The sequence below is a fragment of the Nematolebias whitei genome, chromosome 22, assembly GCF_014905685.2.
Source record: "Nematolebias whitei isolate Nwh7 chromosome 22, NemWhi1, whole genome shotgun sequence".
In the NCBI taxonomy this organism is placed as follows: domain Eukaryota; kingdom Metazoa; phylum Chordata; class Actinopteri; order Cyprinodontiformes; family Rivulidae; genus Nematolebias; species Nematolebias whitei.
This window is the reverse complement of record NC_056519.1, coordinates 18,605,631-18,630,874: the sequence shown is the minus strand read 5'-3', so window position 1 is coordinate 18,630,874 and position 25,244 is coordinate 18,605,631. Positions and strand designations below refer to the sequence as shown.

Genomic DNA, 25,244 nt, shown 5'->3' with positions numbered 1-25,244 from the left:
TAGCAGAGCCAAATACACCAATAAAAACTGAGAAGTGTTGAAAGATACAAGGTGTTTCAAGCGCTATCTAAGAGTAGAAAAACAGCTGCACTGAGGGTGTTTGTGATCTAAAATGAAAAACTGTGCAAATAACAGATAAATCCAGAAACCAAAAGACGACTCGAGCAAACAAATTACTCGAGCTACAGGACGTGATAGAATACGACTCACCACGAACGTGCAACGTTAGGAAGGAGAGAAGATCGGTCTCGGAATATATATATATATATATATATGTAATATATGTTCATATAAAGGTGTCTTAAACCCTTCCCACACTCTTGAAATATTCTAAACAATGTTTCTAAACTCTCAACGCTCTAAAAGAGCACAGAATGTCACGATTTCAGCTCCCTGCCTTCGCTGCTCTTTGCCATCTGCAAGCGCTCTTGGCCACGCCCACTTCCTCGCTCTGCACTGTGAAGAGCTGATCAGCTGCAGCAGGAAGTTTATCCTGCAGTGAGGGCTGCACAAAGTAGCAGGAGGAAGCTTTTTATGCAGCTCTGGGCTGCACAAAGGTGCAGCAGGTGCTAAATGATTTAAAATAATTTATTTTAAATAAAAATTCCATGCCGATCGTGCGGCTCATCCATCAATCAGCCAATTGTGTGTCATGTCCAATCTTATTAAAAAAAAAACTGCGATAGAGCGAGTCCGCAATAAACGAACCGCGAAGTAGCGAGGGACTACTGTATATGTTTTTTTCCTCTCCATTATGCTTTTTTTTTTTACTGATGCGACTTATGCTCCGGAGCAACTTATACGCTGGAAAATACGGTAATTAACAAAAGATAGGATTTGGAGCAAATTACACAAAAAAAGTCACAATAATATGTTTCTTTAATGCCTGAAAAGATTTAGTCCCCCCCAAAGGTTCTCATTTGGACCCACAATAATACTCTTGACCTTAGTATAATCCACACAGCGTGATTAATTATCCATTAAAAGTAACACGCTAACTCCTTTATGCGGTTCAATATGAGCTGATGGTTTTATGTTTGCACGGTGGAGCAGTGACGGATCACATTCAAGATCACGTTGCCCCAGATTGACCCAACTTCTGCTGTTTTGATTACGTGTGCAAACGATGAACAAAGTCTTCTTGCTTTTCCTGGGAAAAACAGCTCTTTCTCAGGATCAGGGGCCCTCAGCTGTGAGGATAGACAGACTCTATGGACTCCTCTCGCAGAGGAAAACGTCAGCCTCACGTTACACCGAACTACGACAGCAGGGGTAGCGTTACGCTGTGGGCGGCCCGCTGGCGTCCAGAGAGCAGAACGGACGTCAGCGGAGGATGAGCGGCGGTGAGAAGTTGAACGGCTTCCTGCTTTAATAGAAGTGAAACAGAAAGCCGGGTCTGGCTTTTCTTGTTTTAACTCTTTTAAGCAGAACGTATGACTGGATGCAGAGGCAGCTGCTGTTCCTGCAACCTGGATCTGCGGTTAGCCACATTTTCACAGCCCCTGAGCCAGAAGAAAAGATCAGGGTGGAGGTCAACCGGCCAGTGAGAGTTCCTGGGAGCCGTTCCAAACACCATCTATGTCAAGTGCGAAGACGTCTTAGATGAAAACGACGGTGAACAATGTTCCTGCCTGTGTAAACTCAGGCCTGCTTTGCATTGTGAGGCCAAGAAGAAAGCCACCTGACCACACCAGGAAAATAAAAACTAAACCCGGTTCTTTCAGACCACTTGCCGAGCAGAGCTCAGCGGTACGCTACACCACAGACGGCCAAACCGTGGTCAACCACTCCGCCCTGCAATGGAGAGCAGAAAAACATAACCCCTGCCGAAAGAGATGAAAGACACAAAAACACTTCACGTACACACCGCTACATCAGTCGACAACATTAATAAGTCCTGTGCTGTGTTAATAAATGGGGGGATGGGTTTCTTTGTGTTTATCACAAGTGGAGGAAACCAAAATCTCTATGTGCTGCGCAATCTGAGGAAATAATCAAAAGGTGGCTTTATTGGAAGAGAGCTGAGCAGTATAAATGCATCCCAGAGCCGAATATCTCCATCAGCATCTATTCAAAAAGGACTCGCAGACTCCCGTTTATTTCCGGTGTCAAACATGATCCATCATCGAGAAACGGACAGCGTTCATGCAGAACTTTTCTAAGTCTTGTGGACAAAACTATAAACTTCGGACAAGCCCATCATTCAGCAGACACAACCCGTTCAGACTGGCACATGACTCATCTGAGAAAAAACCTGTTTTTGTTCTAAGACATTGTCAAACCTCTTGAAAACATTCAAGTTTGAGAAAACTCAATGATTTTATGTTAAACCGGAAGCAAAACGTCAAAGATTAATTGAGACTTGAATATAAATGGATAATGAATTGAATGAGCTAATGACCAAAGGGCTATCCCCTAAATATAGTAGAGTTGTCAGAAGATTAAATGAGTAGGGAGGCAGGGGGTGTTGGTCATCCCAGGGGCAGCTGTGGCTCGGGAGGTTAAAGCGGTCGATCTCCAAGAAGAAAGAGGTTAGATTCCATCAGTATACAGTCACATGTTAAAGGGGCCCTTACCACCTATGTGCCCACTGGTGTATGAATGTGACACTGATTAGATCAAGAGTGGGCGAACCTTTTGACTCCTGTCCCGGTCCACATCGGGTTTTAAAATCCGACAGAGGGGCCGGGCCAGGAGCAGATGGATGGAGTGTTTCTGTTGACTGCCATGTAGAAGCTATTACATAAAAAGTTTTGGCATTTAGCAAAGCATGAACATGCAAGGCTCACTGTACAAAATATATTTTTTAAAGGATTTATTTCATAACCGTACAGAAGGGTTCAATGCATGAAGTGGAAAAAGGGAAGTGGAGAGTGATGCTGCATTCATGTCGCGTCAGAAACATCGGGGAAAAACAACTTTCCGAGTGGACTCGGGTCAATTTTTACCTCAAATAAAATTTCTTTTAAAATTGAATTGACCACGAGTGACTTAGACGTGTTAGAAAAGTTGATCAACATCAGCTTGGATTTTAATCTTAAATAAAGAGCCCAATTGTGCAGATGGCCGTGACTTTAGGTCATCGGGGATCATCCAAGGATCACATGAATGCACGCCACGCCCCAAGTCAACAAAGGTCAAAATGTCGGGAGTGCGCCAGTTTTTTTTTTTTTTTTTGTTCATGTACAGCAGACTGGATTAAAAAGACTAATGAGGCCCAGTGGGCCATAGTTTGACCACGCCTGGATTAGACAATAGAATAACTGACTCAGATTAGCTTAATAATGTAGTAGAGTGCTGTATGAATGTGTGTGCGAATGGGGAAATGAAGGCACAGATTGTAATAATAATAATATTAATGTGGTATGTATTGTCATCATTGTATATTCCCATACAATGGCGAAATTGGATCTCTGCATTTAACCCATCCACCACCAGGTGGAGCAGTGGGCAGCTATTGAAAGCGCCTGGGGAGCAATTGGGGATAGGGTGTGCTGCTCAGAGACACCACGAGATGTGCAATGACTGGGAATCGAACCTGGGACTTTCAGGTCCAGGGTCGTCTGTCCTGCCAGACCCCCATCTTGTGTAAAGCGCTTCAAGCTTCCTAGTAATATCACCGAAGGAAAACAGTTTTAACATTCAAATATTAACGTATCCCGAAAATTAGATTTCACTCTTTAATATAGCGAGAAAAGATTCACACAATGCTTCTAAAAAAACATTAAATAGACCGAGGTGACATTTTGAAGTGGCATTTTTGTGCGGAAAGTTACCAGAGAGTCAGAGTTTCTTTATTTGTCATTCGCATCACATGTGTAGTGGAATGAAATTGTGTACACAGGGTCCCAGTTACATCCAACAATAGCAAAAATATAAAGGGTAAAAACAAAGTAAATAAGGATCTGAGATATACTGTAAACGAAGATATACGCTAAATGAATGCCTAACGGTACGCTTAAAGGTCTAAGATATATGCCAGTCACTATTAGTTCAAAATAATACAGCGAACAACAGCAGCACGATTCTCATAGGTTCTGTTCGGCTATAATTTACATGCTTAATGCGAGCGTAACATAAACTAAACTAACATAAACTGGGATTTATTCAAAGCAACAAAAATACAGAAACAAGGAACCAAAAGTGAAGAAAAAAAAATCTACAGCAGCATGGTTCTACTGGCAGAGTGGTTCTGATGACAGTGAGGTTATCTTAGCAATATGCTCCAGTTGGCACCATGTACCATTAGCAGCGTGGTCTTGTTAGCAGGTCCCTCAGCAGCATGATGATAAGGACCGCAGCAGCTGCCTCCCAGACAGCCTTCCAGAACCGAATCCGGCAGATGGAGAACATTCAGGTTTCCCCGCAGAACCAAACGGGTCCATAGAGCTTGGTCCGTGCAGGCAAATGGAGGATCATGGAGACAGCTGCCATGTCAGACCCGAGCCTGAGGCTGGAAGGACTGAACAACGATAGCAGAACGGCAAGGCAGCGACATAGAAAACTCCACTAGTGTGTCGCAGTCATACCCGTACCGTGGATGTACATTGTAAATGCAAAAAAAAAAAAAAAAGGGTTAAAACAAAAACAACAGGAACAAAAAAAGATCGAGCTCACCGGGAGCCTGTGAAGCTGCAACTCAGCTGAGCGCGGCCATCTTGGAATCTACGAGTTAATACGAGTTATTAAAAATCAATAGTATCTTATCTGTTGTTTATAGCTCTTTGAACCTCAGTTTGAAAAATTCGACCAAATTGATGAGCTAATGGCTAGTCTGAGCCGGGCCAGGACCAAAGTGGAATGTTGCCGTCTTCAAGCAATTCTAATTTACTGGTTAAACATTTATATTGTCAGCTTTGCAGAAATAATGTTGCTAGCTGTTCAGATCAGATCTTTATTATTTTTTTAACTAATATTTTTCCTCTAATTTAAGTTAAAAAAAAAAATCCAAAATTTGTACTTTGTTTCATTATACTCAGATGTTACATAATATATACATTTATATATATGAACTGTTGAAATAAAATCCATTTAGAGTGATGAATCAAAACAGAGATGAGGATAAAGTGATTTAAACCACATATATAACAACTGTTGCAGCTATCCGAGTTCAGCAGTGAACCCAGTCAACTCTAAATCCTCTCAGGACCCTGCAGTGTGCCCTTCTGACCTCTAGGTGGCACATTCCTTCACAGACCCCACCCTGTCAGAGCCACCCGCTGAGCTGTTAAGACTACATCAAGCCTGAGGAAGTGCAGTCTGGTTCCCCACCTAGATACTGCAGCGTCAGGTTGCAGCAGAGGCCCCGACACTGCAGGGGACGGCGATGACAAAACTAAGCAAACTTATAGTGGAGGCGCTGCTGCCAAAGCCAACAGACTGACGGCGAGGTCGTGAACCTCCACATGCTGACATAAACCTCCCTCCCGATCTGCAGGACCACTTCCCTCCTCTCAGACCGAGGCTCCGTTTGTGTGGGCTGACTGGAAGGTCGGTCCCCTCTTGTTAACCTGATCCATCCCTCATTCCGCCCGTCTTACTCCCGTGTCCCGTATTCTCTCAACATGACAGAATTTAAATCTTTCAGCAGATGGAGCGCACTCCTGTTTTCTCTGGACGCTGAGCAGAGGAAGGGGAGGAGGTTCAGGAGATGGGAGTGGAGGATTTTTTATTTTTTTTTCTTGATGCGATCACAGACGTGGACAGATCCCAGTCCTGATATGCGTCCAAGTGTTTCACAGCATCAAATTAACAGCCGGCACATAAACTGATTTCGGGGTCAAAAAAAAAAATGCAACATTAAAAACTTGCTTTCAGGTTTTTCCTCAGTTGTAGCAGCTTTCATTGTTAATACATGAGTACATTTACAAGGATTTTAAATATTTATATGACAAGTATTGTTTATTCAATTGTAAAAACACTAAGAACACATAACCGTTGAATTATTCAATAAGAATGTAATGTTGGCCAGAAAATGACACTGCAACTAATTTTATTATACTGTGTACATGTATTATGTGCACATTTTCCACCTATTTTTCCTATATGAAAACATAAGCCTTTACATGTAGCCTCATGTGGCCATGTGTTTTTATTAACGCTTCAGAAATGTTCTGTTTATTAGTTAAAATAACCAGCAAAACCTGGTCAGTATATTGTTATACTAGTTCAGATCTGGGCTCGTTGCTATGGGCTGTTGGGTCCTTATACAATCAGTGCGAGAGTTTGGTTCACAGCAGTGAGCCGAACCCCTTCAGGGTGGGAGTTGGACTCCGCCAGGGCTGCCCATTGTCACTGATTCTGTTCTTAACTTTTATGGACAGAATTTCTCGGTGCAGCCAGGAGGACGAGGGCTTCAGGTTCGGTGGCCTCAGGATTCCATCTCTGTTCTTTGCAGATGATGTGGTCCTGATGGTGTCATCGTGCCGTGATCTTCAGCTCTCACTGGAGTGGTTCATAACTGAGAGTGAAGCAGCTGGGATGAGAATCAGCACCTCCAAATCTGAGGCCATGGTCCTCAGTCGGAAAAGGGTGGATTGTTATGTTCGGGTCGAGGTTCTGCCTCAAAAGGAGGAGTTCAAGTATCTTGGGATTTTGTTCACGAGTGAGGGAAAGATGGATTGACAGACGGATTGGTGCAACATCTGCAGTAATGAGGATTCTGTACCGGTCCGTTGTGGTGAAGAGGGAGTTGAGCTGTAAGGCAAAGCTTTCCATTTACTGGTCGGTCTATGTTCCTACCCTCACCTATGGTCACGAGCTCTGGGTAGTGACCGAAAGAATGTTGTGGATACAGGTGGTTGAAATGAGTTTCCTCTACAGGGTAGCTGGACTCTCCCTTAGAGAAAGAAGTTCAGTTATCTGGAAGAGATTGCTGCTCCTCTACATCGAGAGGAGCCAGCTGAGGTGGTTCGAGCATGTCAGACGGAGAAGAGACCCCGGGGAAGACCCAGGACACGCTGGAGGGACTATGTCTCTCTGTTGGCCTGGGAACGCCTTGGAGTCCTCCCAGAAGAACTGGAAGAGGTGGCTGTGGAAAGAGATTCCTGGGCCTCCCTGCTCAAGCTGCTGCCCCCGCGACCCGACTTTGGAACAAGCGTAACATGATGGATGGATGGATAGTTCAGATCTGCGTGACATTATGCCATTGCATCCAATCTTTGCACATCAAAATGAACGATTACTGAAAAATCCAACATTTCATGGCTTCAACGTTAGCTAACCGTCATAAGTCTGCACTAAATGAAGTATGCTGTTTTTTTAAGTGAATTGAGAAGCAATAAAAAAAAAACCTTTAAATTCAAAATATAATCATGGGGGCCAGAAAAGATGTCAACAAGGGCCAGATGTGGTCCGCGGGCCTTGACTTTGACATTTTTGAATTAAACAAATACAAACAGCTGAAACTAGCAGCTATGTGGCTACAAAAGCAATCCAAAGTAAAAACTAAACATGTGAACTTCTTCAGTTCAGGGGTCGTCCTTGCTCTGACCCTCACTACTGACACAGTATTTCCCCTCTTGCAGCTCTAATCGAAAAGGAAAATTTAGGAACCTTAACCCCCTCCCTTTTAGAGGGGAAAATCTTTCTGCAGCTAATTGTAATTCCATTTTTAACCAATTAGCTAGGAAAAGCTACAAAGCAGCTCTGTTGCTTACGCACGGTCACACTGGCGCGTGTTGTGCTTAGCGTCATGTTTCACTGTGGAAACAGTCAGGACTTTCTGCACCATTAACAAAGAACAGAACTGAAAATCAGAAGCTGGGAACGAACACAAACACATGCGGAAATAAAACAGTCGGACCTGCAAGTGTGGTCATCGCTGACGGAAGCGATTTGTTTCCCCTCTGTGGGCTCGAACACCAAATGGTTAATGTAGCTGGTGTGGCCCTCCATCACCTAGGCAACAACAGGCGATTAGAAGTAAACACAAACAACTGTTTTCTATTAAGCTTTGCTACTTCTGCTGCAGCTCCGCTTCCTGTTTAACCAAGTAGCAGATATCTGCTCAAAGTGGGGACACCGTGATGCTTGAAAACAAAGGCAAGTCCATCGTCCTCCAGATGTTGCGCTACCTTGACTTCATGCCGCTCCTGAAGATCAGAAGTCAGCAGGCGTAGTTTTCGATCAGCTGCCGCCGTGCACAATCTGCAAAGGAGAGGAAGAGGGAAAGAAAGAGGAGATTCAACAATAAACAAAGAGGAGAACATGAAAACTGACCCAGTGACACACGACATCTCCGTTGCCTGCAGCCGCCTTGGCTGACACCTCAGATCAAGAGTCTGTGTGTGGCAGGAACTTGGAATGTGATGGGTGGAAACACCGCCAGGGATTCTAATTGCACGCAAAGATAAACACGGAGAAAAACAAGATCGCTCATGCCATGTGTCTTTGTTCGCAACCCGGTGTGGAGCCAGGGAGAGGACTTTTCCCTCTAATCAGCCCTCGTATATACCAGCGCCTGCAATTTCTCACACAATTACACTAACTCACTTATGACAAGAAAAATACACGCATATCAGCAGAATAAACAGACAGCGGTTCACACATTTTCAGGCGCAGGCACAGATGGATTTGGCTTGATGTCACTACAAACACCCTTAACGTGGTTCAGGCTTTTGCTGCTCCAGCAGATTAGATTGTATTGGGACAGGATCTGAGACACCAACGAGTGGGTTTTACATAAAGGCAGTGCAGCTTCGCCCCGAACCATTTTTACCACAAAAACTAAACAAAATCAAGTTTTAGTATAAGTACCGCATTTTCCGCCGTACACGTTGCACCGCCGTATAAGTCGCATCAGTCCTAAAATGTCTAATAAAGTGGAAAAATATATAAATAAGTCACTTCACCGTATAAGTAGGCCTGTCACGATAAACAATAAATCATTAATTGCCTGATGAATGAAAATAATCAACCTCATTTTCATTTATCGCTTTATCGTTTCTTCGTGTCTCTCTTTCTACTGAAGACACGACTCAACTCCGGTGCTCTTCACTGACCCCTCCCTTTCTCTTTAAAATCTGTTTTAACCGTCCAAAATCACGTTTTGGGATCGTTAAAAGCAGCTAAGCTGAGAAGCTAAGCTAACAGGTCGACCTCAGGAATAAATCGCCATCTTGTCGAAGCTCCAAAATTCACAGTTGAAACCCGTGTCGTCGTGTAAAAAAATTGTTTTTTTCTCTGCAAAAAGAAGCTGAGAACTTGTTTACTGATTTTTTTTATTAAAAGCTTTGTGTGAAAAATGCTCTGCTAAAGAGTTCAAATCACAGAGTGTCTGCCAAGTCACCATGTCAGCCCATGTCCCTCTCATTTTTCTTAGACACTCAACTATCCATCCTTTGGTTCAGACAGTCGTATACTGCCATCAGGTGGTCAAAAAAAGATACTACACTCCAAACAAATCAAGATTTCTTTTAAAATTTGACAATTAATTATTGTTAAATTTCAAACAATATTATTGCTTATTACAATAATCTCTGAGACAATTAATCGCACAGCAAAATTTGTTATTGTCACAGGCCTACGTATAAGTCGCATCTACCGTAATTTCCGGTCAATAAGCCACTACTTTTTTCACACGCTTTGAAACCTGTGGCTTATACAATGCTGCGGCTAATTTATGGATTTTTTTTTTATTTTTTTTTTGGCGAGGTAACGATCTTCCTGCCGCCAAAAACATTTAGCTTTTCACACCCGGGTGTTCTTCTTGGTGGGTGTGTCCTCGTGACTCAACGAGACTACCTGTTTAAATAAAGGTAAAAAAAAAAAATCTGACCATTGAAATTACAGAACAGGTCACAGTCGAGCCAATGAAACGGGGAGGGGAAACTTTTGCTCCATGAAGCACAAGTATCCTGATGCATGCTCAATAATCCAGGTAGAAAAATCTAAAAAAGTTAAGTTGATATGTGTCACCGTTGATCGTCCGGAAACATGAGCCGGTGTTGTGCCGAAAATCAACTGGCTGCCAAACGGTGGCGGCGGGAGCTTGCACGGGAGGACTTTAACAAGAATTTAACAAGATTAACAATTAAAACAATTATTTGTTTGCTTGACATTACAGTAAAGGTGTGTCTCAGTTGAACTTTTCCTTAATAAATGCACTTTAATGGTCAAATCAGCTGCATTTCAGCTGTGCGGCGCGGTGAAATGCAGCTGATTTGATGTTTGCACCAGGAGTTTCAGCGCAAGATGAAAATGGCTCTATGGCAAGCCAAGTGTCTCATTAATAGCCACTTCTACCTATTAATGGGACTCTTTGCTACTCGACCACCCTCTAGTGGCTGAAAATGGTAGTGTCCGATATTTTCCATGTCAGAATGAACAAAACCGTCAAATCTCAGCCAAAAATTGGTTATAAATATGGGGGAAAAAATACGTGTATAAGTCACAGAACTTACACATTTATGCAAAAAAAAATGTGACTTATATGGTGAAAAATATGGTAAATGTCAGCTTTGCTACAAAAGCCTGGCCATTACTCAGTTTTACAGATGCTGAAGTCAAAATTTGTGGCAGTAATAGATGAGAGTCATCTTCAACACAGACTCAAAGCAATAACAGATATCACACCTTAGCTTAAACTTTTGGCATGCAGAACAGTGAGCAATAAATCAGATTTGACCATTTAAAAATAACGGTTATGGCAACGATGGGTACAGGCACAAATAACAGATAAGGCTGTGAACTTCTATGGGTGTAAATGACTCATTCAGTGACACATCAAAACTGTTTCTGTTTATTAATGTTGTTTTCTTTATTAGGACTGTGTTCAGATATGATGTAAAGCTTGAATATACCTTGAAAACAACTCTAATCTCTACCTCGAATATTTTGAGGAACTTTAAACATCTTAGATTATAGCAGAATTGAGAAAAAAAAGTAGATTACACTATACTTTAATACTGGAAGTTTAAAAAAAAAATGCAAAGTTGTGATTTTAGATTTTAAAGGCATGTAATTTACTGATTAGTGTAGATTCTCAGTTTCCTGGTGTCTGAGGACATCCTGGGATCGGATCCTCAAACCATGAACTGTACCCTTCATGGTTTGCGTCCGTCTGCAGGCCTTTCATGTGATGCTGCTCTTTCTCCCCTTCATTTATTCTCTTCTCTTTAGAGTCAGCTTTCCAAGAAAAGCCAGTTGTTTAGCATGTTGGCTACTGTGTTTACTAGATGACAGCCAAGGATGAAAAATGAGTGTGTGTGAGGTAGAAGGCTGTGGTTTTATTAGTCTTCGGGCTTGTTTTTAATACAAGATGCTGTGGTGGCAGCTCGAGGCCCCTTTCCTCTCACGAGGCCCATGAGAACGTTGTACTTTTCCTGGAAGGCGCAGCTACGTGCCGACTGCGGGGAGAGCTTGAACCTGAGCGGGTTCTCATCAGCGCAATAACATGTATGCACGTCACAGCGCTGGCTCAAGGGTCCTTCGAAGTAAAACCACCAAGTTGTGGCGAGGAATTATCGTTGCCTTTCCGTTTCAATTACAGAAAGCCCTAATGCCTTCTGGGAGAACGCAGATCCTTCTCACCCACAGCTCCAATTAGGTGGAAACTCTGTCTAATTTCTAGTCCTCTAGGTTTCGTCCCTCCTGCCTAAAGTTTGCCTCAGATCCTCGTGTGGCAGTGAGAGGTGCCGATGACTACTGTTACACAACATGCGCTCTAAAAATGATCACGGTAAGTTAAAAGTCACAGGTCAGGTTTCTGAGGCGGAAGTAAAAGCATAGTTTGACACTTTTTAAACCTACAGAAACAATCGGATGAGTTCTTACACAACAGCTGGCACCTGAGCTACAGACGCATCACGGATGGGTAAAAATAAATGACATTAGACGGCCTGAGTCAATGCGGGAAAAATAAATCTCTGTATTGATGTCTGTATGACACAACTGTAAAGGAAAGGTCGTTTGAAGCAGTCTGCAAAGATTCTTCAGGTTTTATAAAGATCCAGCACCTGAGACCAAAAAAGTTTGTGAATCCTTTATAATTTTCTATATTTCTGCATCAATATGACCTAAAACGTCAAATTTTCACACAAGTCCTAAAAGTAGATAAAGAGAACCCAGTTGAGACAAAATATTAAACTTGATCATTTATTTATTGAGGAAAATGATCCAATGTTACATATTAGTGATGGTAAAAGTATGTGAAGCTCTAGGATTATCAGTTAATTTGAAGGTGAAATTAGAGTCAGGTGTTTTCAATCAATGGATGATGATCAGGTGCGAGTGGACCTGTTTGATCTAAAGAACAGGATCTATCAAAGTCTGATCTTCACAACATGTTGGTGGAAGTGGATCATGGAGGAACAAAGGAGGTTTCTGAGGAGCTCAGAAAAAGAGCTGTTGATGCTCATCAGGCTGGAAAATGTTACAAAACATCTGTAAAGAGTTTGGACTCCACCGATCCACAGTCAGACAGATTGTGTCCAAATGGAGGAAACTCAAGACCATTGTTCCCCTCCCCAGGAGTGGTGGCCCAACGAAGATCACTCCAAGAGCAAGACGTTGAATAGACAGTGAGGTCACAGAGGACTCCAGGGTAACTTGTAACAACTGAAGGTCTCTCTCACATTAATGTTCATGAGTCCACCATCAGGAGAACTCTGAACAACAATGGTGTTCATGGCAGGTTTAAAGAAGAAAACGATTGCTCTCCAAAAAGAACATGGCTGCTCGTCTGCAGTTTGATAAAGATCACGTGTTGGAAGAATGTTTTGTGGACGGATGAGACCAAAACAGAACTTTTTTTGGTTTAAATGAAAAAAGTTCTGTTTGGAGAAAGGAACACACTGCGTTCCTGCATAAGAACGTTATCCCATCTGTGGAACATGGTGGTGGTAGTATCATGGTTTGGCTGTTTTGCTGCGTTGGGGCCAGGACGACTTACATCATTGATGGAACAATGAATTCTGAATTATATCAGAGAACTCTGAAGGAAAATGTCAGAACATCTGTCCATGAACTGAATCTCAAGAGAAGGGGGGTCATGACTCATGCTGCAACACAATGACTCTAAACATACAAGATGTTCTACCAAAGAATGGTTCAAGAAGAATAAAGTTCATGTTTTGGAACGGCCAAGTCAAAGTCATGACCTTAATCCAATCCAGATGTTGTGGAAGGACCTGAAGCAGCAGCTAATGTGAGGAAACCACCAACATCCAGAGTTGAAGCTGTTCTGTGCAGAGGAATGGACAAAACTCCTCCAAGGTGTGCAGGACTGATCAACAGTTACTGGAAATGTTTAGTTGCAGTTATTGCTGCACCGGGGGGTGGGGGGGTCACACCAAGGTTCACATACTTTTACCACTCACAAATATTTAATACTGGATCATTTTCCTCAATAAATAAATGACCAAGTTTAATATTTTTGTCTCATCTGTTTAACTGGGTTCTCTTTATCTACTTTTAGGACTTGTGTGAAAATGTGATGTTTTAGATCACATTTATGCAAAAATATAGAAAATTAAAACGAGTCCACAAACTTTCAAGTACCACTGTACATTTGTTGTTTTCTATGATGAACAAACACGTTCAACCTCATTTGAAATTTCAAATAAAAGCTGATCTCAGTACAGACTAAAGGTATTTCTTTATAGTTCCAGCTGCCACTTAAACAGGAGGCAGTTTTACATTTAGATAACGTGTAGGCCAAATAAAATGACAGCAGGGGACAATTGTAAATAAATATTTAATAGTTAGCTTGTGTTTGGACATGTGTATAAATGCAGTAAATTAATTTAACCAGCCAACAACAAAGCTGAGGGTTTATTTCCATCTGAAAAAAACATTATTTTGGACAATCACTAAGCTTATTTTAAATTAAAATCTTGTTGGAAAGGTGGTTGTCCTGTTAGCTGGTGCAAAGCAAATTAAAGAATTACAGCCTGGTTTAGAATCAGAATCTTCATCGTTAAAAACAACAATAAAAAAAAAAGAAGAAGGAAAAATTGCAGTGGCAACAGGTGGTCCACATTTGTTGCCTGCAGTCTCTTAAATTAAAGATATTCACGATGCAGACTGGAAAATAAAGTTGTGCTTATGTTCGATTTCCACTTACAAAAAAGAGAAAGGCTTGCTTCCTTGTGCTCGTTTAGGTTCTGTGCACAACGGGGTATTATTCTAAACAATTTTTGTTGTTTATTGTCTGCTAAGTTAAAGCTTAAAAGTATGTCACATAAGAGCCAAAGACTAATAAAAATGCACAGATTTTGCAAATAATAAAAAAAAAAAAAATTAAAAAATCAACTTCTACCAAAAGTTATAAACAAATTGCTCCAACAACCAGTTGCCAAGCTAAATGGAACCTCAAGCAAAATAAACTGCACATGGACGCCCGTTTTCTCCTGCCTGAAACCTGTGCATTGTGTGTGCCAGATAAACAGGTTTACTAGTCAAGGTGTGTAAAATCTACCTGATAGTAGGTATTCTGTCCAGTCGAGACTCGGGACTCCAAGCCAGAGAATCGACACGTAACTCGTGACGAAAAGCTCGAAGAACGTTGAATTCAACTCCCTCCACCTCCACATCCTCCTCCTGTGGGAGACAACTCATATTTGATGACAAATAAAAACAATGGTTAAGCCCGGCTGTGTGAAGCTGAACCTCTAACCTGGAAGAGGCAGGTGCCCACCACCACATACTGGTTTCCACCATAGGCCAGAAGAGAGGCAGGGACACCGGAGCTGAAAGGACTGAACTCAACCACGTGGACGTAGTCCTCACATGTCACCGTGTAACTAGGACAGTGAGCGGAGTCGTCCTGCATGTTGTGTATGCTGGTAAAGCTGTTTTTGGACCAGGTTGTCACTGAAATATATAAATATATTAGTGAACAGACAAGCCAGTCTTGGTGGTTTGACAAGGTGATCAGCTGATACAGCACGCAGATATGTTCCTTAAATCGTTTGAGTAATTGTTGCATGTTAATTTAACATCCATGTGAATGCTTGGACCACATTTTTCCCTTCAGGGATTGCCTAAAAAAAAATCAGTACCATGGCTAAAGCTTTAGCTGACAAAAGTCTGTTGTCAAAAAATATATAATTATCAGTTTATACGTTTTCCTTTTCCAAAAGCCCTATTTATCCAAACTCATTTTAGATATAGCCATCACCGTATGGGTCGTTTCTGATGTCCAAAATGTCAATGCAAATGATTATTTTCAAGACTGCGTAGGACCCCTGATTTATTCGATTCTCACTCTTGTTACACATATAATCTAATATAGTCAAATTCATTGTACAAATGACAGAAACGGCACAACCTGTTTAATAACAATTAAAGCAGCATCTTTTTTTTTCTTTGTTTTTCATTTAGCCTTTATTTATCCAGGTTAGTCTCATTGAGCCACGAGAACTCATTTTCAAGAGAGACCTGTTTTTTTTTTGTGTTTTTTTTAGGGAGCACATGGTGGGGGTTAAGGGCCTTGCTCATGGGCCCAGAGTGGGGCGAATGAGGGTGGGGGCAAGTGTGGGTGTTTCATCTGCCCCACCCACAATTTTTGATGTTGTCGGGGCCGGGGCGTGAACCGGCGATCTTCGGATCACAAGTCCACCTCTCTAACCTCTGCGCCACCACTCCCCAAATGCCCGTTTGCTGCTTAATAGATTCCTCCTAGCTGGTTCCATGCAAGGAAATGTTGATTTTATAAACATGATGACAATCTTCTTGAATAACCGTGACAAAAATAATTATGAATTAACAAATGATTGCGACAGGCTTTACTGTAACATCTTCTCATGGTGAAAGACACCCTACCGAGTATGAAAAACTATTGTTTAATCACATATTTGATTCCTGCTGCTGTGCGTATAGCTTTAAATACTGCAGTTTGACAATTTGATTTGGATTTATTTTACTCCTGGAAGTGCTATTGGAGTTTTGCTGTATGCTTGCCCATTATTTTAAATTGCAATGCATCAATTTAAGAACCGATTGACCATTTATTGAGTAATGTATTCAGCATCTTGACAAATACAATACGCAAAAGTACGATATAAAAATGTAGGTGTAATCCGAGTGGATTTAATCTTCAGAATTTGACTACAGTATATCAAGATGATGACTGGAATATACTGCACCACTTTGACTTTTTTCAAAACATTCATGTTAGGCTGCCTCCAGTGATCTGCCTGCTTAAAAAAAAGTTAAAGAAGTTTTCTTTTGTTTTTATATATATATATATATATATACACTATTTTATGTTTTAAAATGACTTATGAAACAGGCATTTCCTATGCTTCAATGAACCAGTATCACAATGAACAACTGCACATGCAGTTATTGTATTTAAGCACAAACATTTCTTCTTAAATCACTTTTAAACCAGGAACAGTCAGGGTCAGAATGATGAGGCTGAAGACCAGATCTTGTTCAATTATTTGTTAGTTTTTGCACATCATCGTAGATGAACCAAAAGAGCTAACAGTGAGGAATAATTGGGGGTTAAGTTAGCAACTATATTGTTCACTCTTTAATTCGGCAAATATCAAACACCTTAAAAGGATGACATGATGGACAGAAAGAAGCTAAATCAATGCACACCAAATCTGAAGTCCTGGTAAAATAAAGATTTTGAAAAAGATTCAATCGAAAGTTCCAACCAGACCGCTTGTATCCGGGATGTTTGGGTACAAAGTGCTTATAATATTGCATAATTTATCTTAAGTGAAGTATTTCTCTACTCTCCACACGTTTAGGTGAAACTATCACCTAGCACTGTAGCAGCGTGCTAAAAAGTCCAAGTGCTATTTTATTCGCTATTTTCAGCTTTTATTACTCATGCTGACAATTCACTAATAATTTATTTAAAATGGGATTTAATTTTACTTTAAATATAGTAACAATGTAACTACTTTACCTAAGTAGATTTTAATGAAAACGGTGAATCGAACACAGCGCGCGTTGTAGATGCTTGTAGTCTTTTTCCGGGTACGACACGGACTGTACCAACTATTAAGAAAATAAGGGGGTATATGGGAAATCTAACACACAAATATATATCTAGTTTTGAGCCTTATAAAGAAAAAACACATTTTATATATTCTAATGATAAATAAGTTTATATTAATATGTTAAAAACTGTAAAATGGGACGTTTCATAACATTTTAATTAAACGGAAGTTCCCACTTGTCTCCTCCAAGGTGATTGGCCGGAAGAAACCAAACGTCACTGTAGATTTAAAAATTCAAAACAGTCGCTTCCTTGTGGACTTTGAAGGCTGGAACAACATAACAGGTTAGAATCGTTTTAACTAAAATTTTTCGTGATTTCTTTATATAAATAGTCGCGAACAGTACATGTCGACACTAGAAAGAAAAAAAAAGACATAACGAACGGTATTTATCTGAAGAAATCCATTGTAAGTTAATTCACTTAGGTAAACGTGATGTTTGACTAGTTTATAAAGCATCAAGTAGATGGATATTTATAAGTATTTTATTTTCCTCGTATATTTGATTTCAAATTTACAAGCCTTAGTATTTTTTTATATTGTTTAATTGTTCTTGAAACAGGCAAATAAACTAGATTGGTGAGTAATTTATGCCACATCTGTTTAAGGCAATCATGGAAGCTTTAGGGGACCGTCTCAAGTTGATGGTGAAGACCTTCAGGAGGGAGAGCCACAGACTTCTACAGTCAGAGAGGACCACCATTCATGGAGCTGACGACATGCTGACGACGCTGCAGCTGGCCATGGCAGAAGTTAATAAGCAGGTAACGGTTTATCCCTCTTTATTTAAAACTACTCCACATCATCATCACAGTGGAGTTCAATGAACCATCAGACTAATTGTCTTCCCATCATTAACTGATTCCATCTCCAACTGAGACAGCTCATTGCTATTATTTTATTTTATTTTTTTGGACAGTAGCAGAAGGTCTTTCTGCTTTTCAAATTGCTTGATTGCAGGCCATTAGTAATTACAGCTTTTGTTGTCTTCTTCCTCTCCTGTGACAGCGTGGCGGAGAGTTCAGAGTGGCTCTGAGCGACGTCCTGTTGGCCTGGAAACACTTATTGTTAGGCAAACTCCACTTGCCACCCCCCAGCTCTGCACACTTTGAGAACTATGATCTCATCCTGGAGGCGTATGACTCTGTCCTGAAACACTCCAACGCCGTCGATCTGGTTGACGTCCTCTCCATGTACAAACAGCTGAGAGTAGTGGGCTCTGACCCAGAGGAGCCTGTGAGCCCGGTGAGCAGGAGCTGGATGAAATCAACTTGATTGTAGAAGACTGTGGCTTCGAAGGTTCAATGAATTTATCTCTCTGTCATATTCTTTATTCTTTTGCCAAGATCCAGCTGTTTGAGTTTCTAACGGGTAATGTCGAAGTCCCAGATTTGTCAGACTCATCAGTCACTTCAACGCCATCTAGTAGAAGCAGGTCTTGCAGCTTACAGGTAGGCCTGCTTTATTTTTTTTAATTATTTTTTTTAATCCCCTCTTTCCACTTCTGCCATTATAAGTTGTTTAAGTAACCTGAAAATCTTTTCCAGTATTTTCAATCATTTCTGTCTAGAAGTCATCCTGTTCTCACTGACAGGAACTCCACATCTGCACTTTAGGAGTGCAGTGGGAATTAAATTACCACACAACGGTTTAAAACACGGTGCAGAGGGGAGCTTCTGTAATACAGTCTGCTTCCTTTTCTGTCACGTGCAAATTTATGAGCTTTCACAAAATCTTGCTGCTGTATTCCCACTTATATGGTGATGTCGTCTTGGAGGAGTTTAAAGCAGAGTGCTGCTTTAAAGGGTTGTACTCAGGAAGCTACAGTACTGTCTATTTTAACAGTTCAAAACAAAGATCTCTGCACATTTTTGAGCCTGAAAAAACTAAAGCAATAGTTCAGGATTCATAGAAATATAACCACTTTTCTTTTGTTTTACTGTTACCAGGCTGGAAATTGCCTTTTATTCCCAGATTTGAAATCTGTTTTCAGCTAAGCTGATCTGCATCAAACTGATCTTGGATGTGGTTTTGAGATGACAAAAGATTGCCTTTTTTCTTCTGTTTCTCGTAAAAGGTCAAAATGGCAGTGAGACGAGTTTTCTGCTCCTACCTGAGTTTGCTGGTAAACTCCAAAAACGACATGGCCTTGGCGCTCACCCTCGATGTCCCGACTCGCTCTCTTGGACGGCAGGCATTTACTGACATCAAGCATGCTGCGTACGACAGCAAAACCTCTCTCTTCTTAGTAAGAAACTTACATTTTTTTATGTATTTGCACCTCCAATACGAGAAAATTTAAGTTGGAGCTTAAAACGTGGAGTAATTATCTCTGCCGCAACCTTTTTGTCATCTTTTTTTGCAGGCTGTGACCTCTTTTATAAGAGCCATCCAGCTCGGAGGGAAGGGTTACGCTCCAGCAGAGTCCGATCCACTCAGGAAACACATCAAAGGCCTGTCCGACTATGTCCAGTTTCTAGACAACCTGGAAGAAATACTGGGGGAAATTCCCGACCCGAGGTACATCCAGGTTACTCCTTGTTTTACTGTTGGATTTGGAATTACAGCCATAATCTAGTTATTTTGACTAGAAATGTTATAAACAATATCCTACCTGTTGCAGATAATATTTGAACCACCTCTGTTTGTAAATAGTTTACACCAGGCATGTTCAAACATTTTCATAGGTGGGCAGAACTGTCTAGATGAAAGAACTCGCGGGCCAAAAAAAATCTGAATTTAATTTTTTTGTTGTTTTTTAAGCATAATTTTTTTCCTCTTTTTTAACAACGTGAACAATATTTTAGAGAAAGGCTAAAAGTTTAGTTTAAATTCTTGTAAATCCAGAACATTAGCTTTATAAGCATTACATTTTTTTTTTTTTTCAAATAGTTTAATTTATTAGATTTTTGGGGGGTTTATTATTTGTTTTCTTGTGTTTTGAAAGTTCATTTTCTTTTATTTTCATAGGTAAAAGCCTAAAATGAGTAAATGCTCTTTAACAAAGGGGGTGGAACTTCAATCACCCGTTTGGACCATGGACGGCCCAAAAGGGTCATCAAAGTTCTGAAAAACAGCTCAGTCACTAAAACAGATTCATGGAAAGTTTGAAGGGACACTGATGACGTTGATCAACTTGTATGTCGATGATACCACTTTATATTCTTTAAACAATGTCCAATTTCTCCCCATCGATTATTAACACAACTGAAATTATATATCTTTTTGAAAACACTTGTTATATTTAGCCAAGTTTTCTGAATTATTATCCAAAATTTTACTTTTTGGTTGGTCAGTGAAGGTTTGTTGTAGGAAAAAAAAGATTAATTATAGCAACATTTTTGTATTGAATTTAATATCGCTCATTTTGAGAAGATTATTTTCATCTTTTTGGCTGTCAAACCTAAAAAAGATATTAAAAAGTATCACCAATACATCTAAAAGTCTACATCTGCATCAACCTCTTAAGCCTGTGGGTCAAAATGATTCTATTCTTTAATTGCAGCCGAGGGCCGTGCAAAATCACTCCAAGGGCCGCAAATGGCCCTCGGACCGCACTTTGGACGACCCTTGTTTACACTCATGATGATTATCGTGCTAACAGCTAGTCCAAACACAACTTACACCACCACAAAGTACATCACCATCATCTTACAACAACTGCAACCTCTTAAACCTTTATATTCCCATAGAATTTGCACTACATTGTTATGGTGGCTGAGATTAAATAGGTTTCATGAACAACTTGGAAATTTTGGATATTTGTGTTGTTCTAAGACAGCTGTCTGCAACCTGCAGCTCTAGGGCCACATGTGGCTCTTTGGTCCCACTCTTTGATCAAAACTAACACAAGTAAAACTAATTAGTTACAACAAACTGGCCTAATTTTTATCCTCTTTAACCATATGCTTAATTTGATTTTCAACAAATGAAAGAAGATGCACATAAGCCTGCATTGTTTCAATTTTCATCAGAATTAGCAAAAACTATATTTTTCCTGTTTTGCATGGATTTTGTTTTTTCTTTTGTCCTAAAATGTAAAAAAATATCAATAAATATTAGTCATCATATATTTCTAGTTTTACAATGTCTCCCCCACTGCGTGTCTAACAAACCCTGAGCGGCCCGTGGACCACCAGTTGATGATCACAGTTGTGTCACATTGTGCAGAAATGGCTGTTCTGATAATAAAGGTTGCAGAACCCTGTTCTAAAACGACTTCAGACCACTTCAGTCTAGTTCAGGGCTATCCAACTGGCGGCCTGCGGGCCATTTCCGGCCCGTGGGTGACTTCAATCCGGCCCACTTCATTTTTTTAAATTTTTTTTTAATTGATTTATGTTCTGGGTTTGGGTTCTGTTTATTGCATTTATGATTCAATGCAATAAAATAAACAAATTTAAAAAGTAACAGATCATTGTAAACGTTGGTTTATTTACATAATGATTTTAATGGCTGGATGTTTGACCCCCGAGCTGTTGGCTTTCAGAAACTGTGGCCCCCTGAGCAGTTTAGTTGTTGGTCTAGTTGTTATCTCTTCAGTCCTGTTGGATATAATCCACAATTCTTCTAACTGAGGCCCTTATAATTTATCTCCAGAACCCCACATCTGTATGGTCAGATTATCACTTGAACACAGAATAGCTGGATTTCTGGTTCACAGCTGTCTGCCAGCTGGACGGATGTAGATGAATTTACAAAAACTGAACCAGTATCACCATAGAGGAGACAGGTTATTGAATGAAACGTTACATTCAGCACTCACTTTTTCAGAGAAGATCTTGGTTAAACCTTTAGGCGCTTTGCTGTCATCCAGCTGAACCTGTTGTCGTTGTGGTGAACACAAACGCACGGTTCTTCTTCTAAATGTTGCAAAGTGCAAGAGTTTTCATGGGCTGCGTTTCTGTTGCACTCAGTGCTTGTGGAGCCAGGCTGCTGGCGGCCATCAGGGCGGCGCTGTTAAAGGGACGCAGCAGTGGAGATGCCGTTTGCGCTGCAGCAGAAGACGTTACAACAGAGCTGAAGGAGAGGATCTTCCAGCTCCATCAGATCCAGAAACGTGCTGCAAACGAGTGTGGGACCGGGATAAGTCCTGCCAGGGTAACGTCTAATCTCTGTTCTTTGAATGCAGGACATTTCTTCTTGAGTGTTCTGACCGAGAGTCATTTTTATCTCCAGCCAAAAGCACATGCCGTCAATCATGCCACTGCGTACGGAGGTCGAGACACTGTGAAGGTGCTCAAGGCGCTGCTTGATGAAGAAGCGCTGGTTCCTCCATGTCCAAACAAGGCGGACCTTCTGTCTGAGGACCAGCCTGTCCTCTGTGGAGCTGAGGGAACCTGCATCCTCATGCTGTTCAGGTGGGTGACACCGACTCCTGTAGCAGAACTTCTTCCTCTGCCTCCATAACTGCTGTAACAACTGGTAAGGTAATATATATTAATAAGGATTTGACATAACCTCACTACAAAATGGCCAGATTGCTCCTTTAAATAAAGATGCAATGCTCAGTTGAACCAAAGTCATGAAGAAACTAAAAAAAATCTGTTGACAAGTCAATCCCTAGTTTTTTATTTATCTATTGTTTTTATAAATAATATGGTGAACATTTAAATCCTTAAATTATTCAAATGTTGATGGTAAAATAACCTAATTGGGTTTCTAATCTAATCTAATCTACGGTCTATATAAATTTGGTCCAAAGAGATAAAATAAATGTACATGTACATTCATAATGCATTTCATAGTTTATTTCCACTGATGTGTATTTTTTTAATCAAAATTGCTCCTAAACAAAAACACTAAACTTTGAAACATATATATTTTAGTTAACAAGTGGGGATTTAATTTCAGGAAAGTTCACCTCAAGGTCACATGAGCCACAAGGTCAAGGAAAGCTCAATCGACCCCGACATACTCAAATCAGAAAAGTAAGATTTAGATTTAGGATCCTCATCAATTCCCTCTCCAACGACTCCAAATTCGTGAAAATTAACCCAAGAGTTCCTGAGGTAATTGAGTTTGAAGATAGGCCACGCCCATTTTTGGCCAAAAATGTGTGCAGCCATATATCAAGAACTACTGGTCTGATTAACCTAAGCTGTGAGATACTGCGCCATGGGATCACAATTGACAAATATGTGAAGTTTCATCAACGTCTGAGATGTTGAGGTTAAACCCATTGAGTGATTTGGCCCATAAAAAAAATTGACAGAACCTTACATGAAAATGGCCTAACTACTACTTTAACTAAAGATGCAATGCTCAGTTGGACCCAAGTGATGGAAAAACTGACAAAAAACTGTAAAGAATGTGAACGCCTTGTCTGTTTTTATGTATTCATTTATTTAGAATTAATATGTTAAACAAGTCGATCTTTTAATTGTTTAAACGTTAAAAGAAAACACAAACCGCACCCACTTCACATTTGTTTCTTTACTTCCAAATTAGGCATTGCGTTTCATCGCAGTTTCAAAATTTTCTAACTTTGCCTACTGACCCACCATGGGTTGAACTCTTAGTTTTGAGCCCCAATTTGAAATCTCCTCTTTCAATTATTTATGGAAAACTTATGGCAATAGAAGCTGACTCATCGGGTAAAACTAGAACTGCATGGGAACGTGAACTGGGTGTTAAACTATCAGATTCATGGTGGGATAAAGTTATTCTCAGCATACGTCAGAGTACACCATGTGCCAGACTACAGTTAATACAATTTAAAGTAATAAATAGAGTACACTTCTCAAAAACACGTTTATCTAAAATGTTCCCCTCAATACCAGACCAGTGTGATAGATGTCAGACTTCACCTTGCAACTTAAGTCATATGTTCTTTTTCTGCCCAAAACTGCAAGGGTTTTGGAAATATTTTTTCTCCATACTCTCAGGAGTTTTTAAGATTCAGTTTCAAAGTGATCCACTTATTGCTATTTTTGGAGTTCCTGGGACCACACTTAATCTATCCCGCCAGCAAGGGGAGGTCTTGGCCTTTTGCTCTCTCCTTGCCAGACGTTGTATTTTGCTCGCCTGGAAATCTCCCACACCACCATCCACATCACAATGGCTTAATACTGTAAGATCATACTTGAAGATGGAAAAAATTTTACTAACAGTGAAAGGTAGTTCAGAAAAATTTACCCACAAGTGGACACCCTTTGTGTCATATGTAAAATCTTTACCTTCATAGCGTATAGACTGATATGATTGACTCATCACATTACCATGTGACTTGTTTTTAGAGGATAAATGAAAGACTGAAATACTGTTTTCCTTTTGGTTTGTTGGGTCCCTCCTGTTCGTTCCTCCTCCCCCTCTCTCTCTCTTTTTTTTTTTTTTTTTTCTTTCCTTATTTTGTCTTGTTTTTGGTTAAGGGGGGAAGGGGAGGGAGGGGAAGAGGGGAGGGAGGGGGGAAAAGGGGGAAGGAAAAAAAAGAAAAAATTGGAGAAGTCATGTAAATTTTGTATAATGTATGTAATGTCAATTATATATTCTCCTGATAAATAAAAATTTAAAAAAAAAAAAAGTTAAAAAAAAAGAAAAAAAAAAAAAAAAAAAAAAAAGGAAAACACAAACCGCCTAAATATCTGAGAATGTGTGAGTAAATTTTTTCATACCTAATGGCACCTTTAAAAACTATTCAATGGAAACTATTCCACAAATAAATAAGTGAGAAGCTTTTAACAAGCTAAGTGGAGCAATGAACGTTGCATATAACATCTAAAATTTGCAAACAATATATTGCAGAGTATAAAAAATTTATGAGTGTTGATTAATTTTAGAGATGATGAACAAATACCGTAATTTCCAAACTATTGAGTGCACCAGAATATAAGCCACGCCCACTAAATGAAAGAATAATAAACAAATTGTACATATCTAGGCTGCGTCTGTGTATAAGCTGCAGGTGTCCACGTTGTAACATGAGGTATTTACAAACAAATATTTAAATAAAACCCTTTTAATTAAATACATACTGGTAACATACGCAAATATAAAAGTGTTGGCTTTTTTTTTCTGAACAGTGCCCTTAATACGACTGGTTAAAAAATGAAATAAAATAAAATATACTGGTAGTAGCCTACCAGGAAGTCATTCATCTTCATCTTCCTCCTGCTCTGCTGTCAGGATCCACTGGGGAGGAGGGATCCCCCCCTTCTCACCCCACCCCCCCTTCCCCATTTCATTGGTCTACTGTGACCTGTTTGGTAATTTCATTAGTCAGATTTTTTTTTTTTCCTTTCCTTTTATTTATACAGGTAGTCTCAATAAACCATAAGGACACCC

General features: G+C 40.2%; 2 protein-coding genes across 2 annotated transcripts in view; one reads left to right on the top strand and one right to left on the bottom strand.

Annotated features, from left to right (window-relative positions):
- The window catches only part of nup37 (nucleoporin 37), an 18,416-nt gene extending 3,643 nt beyond the window's left edge, over positions 1-14,773 (bottom strand). Inside the window, exons 1-4 of the mRNA XM_037695635.1 lie at positions 14,618-14,773; positions 14,420-14,541; positions 8,076-8,148; positions 7,805-7,899 (exon numbers count right to left, since the gene is read on the bottom strand). Coding sequence (XP_037551563.1) covers positions 7,805-7,899; positions 8,076-8,148; positions 14,420-14,541; positions 14,618-14,773 — 446 coding nt within the window. The remainder of the gene's footprint in view (positions 1-7,804; positions 7,900-8,075; positions 8,149-14,419; positions 14,542-14,617) is intronic.
- A 2,705-nt stretch (positions 14,774-17,478) lies between these two features.
- LOC119427999 (PARP1 binding protein) overlaps positions 17,479-25,244 on the top strand; it is a 15,503-nt gene continuing 7,737 nt past the window's right edge. The window contains exons 1-7 of the mRNA XM_037695643.1: positions 17,479-17,725; positions 17,970-18,206; positions 18,308-18,412; positions 19,039-19,209; positions 19,327-19,481; positions 21,878-22,061; positions 22,140-22,321. Coding sequence (XP_037551571.1) covers positions 17,552-17,725; positions 17,970-18,206; positions 18,308-18,412; positions 19,039-19,209; positions 19,327-19,481; positions 21,878-22,061; positions 22,140-22,321 — 1,208 coding nt within the window. The 5' untranslated portion in view covers positions 17,479-17,551. The remainder of the gene's footprint in view (positions 17,726-17,969; positions 18,207-18,307; positions 18,413-19,038; positions 19,210-19,326; positions 19,482-21,877; positions 22,062-22,139; positions 22,322-25,244) is intronic.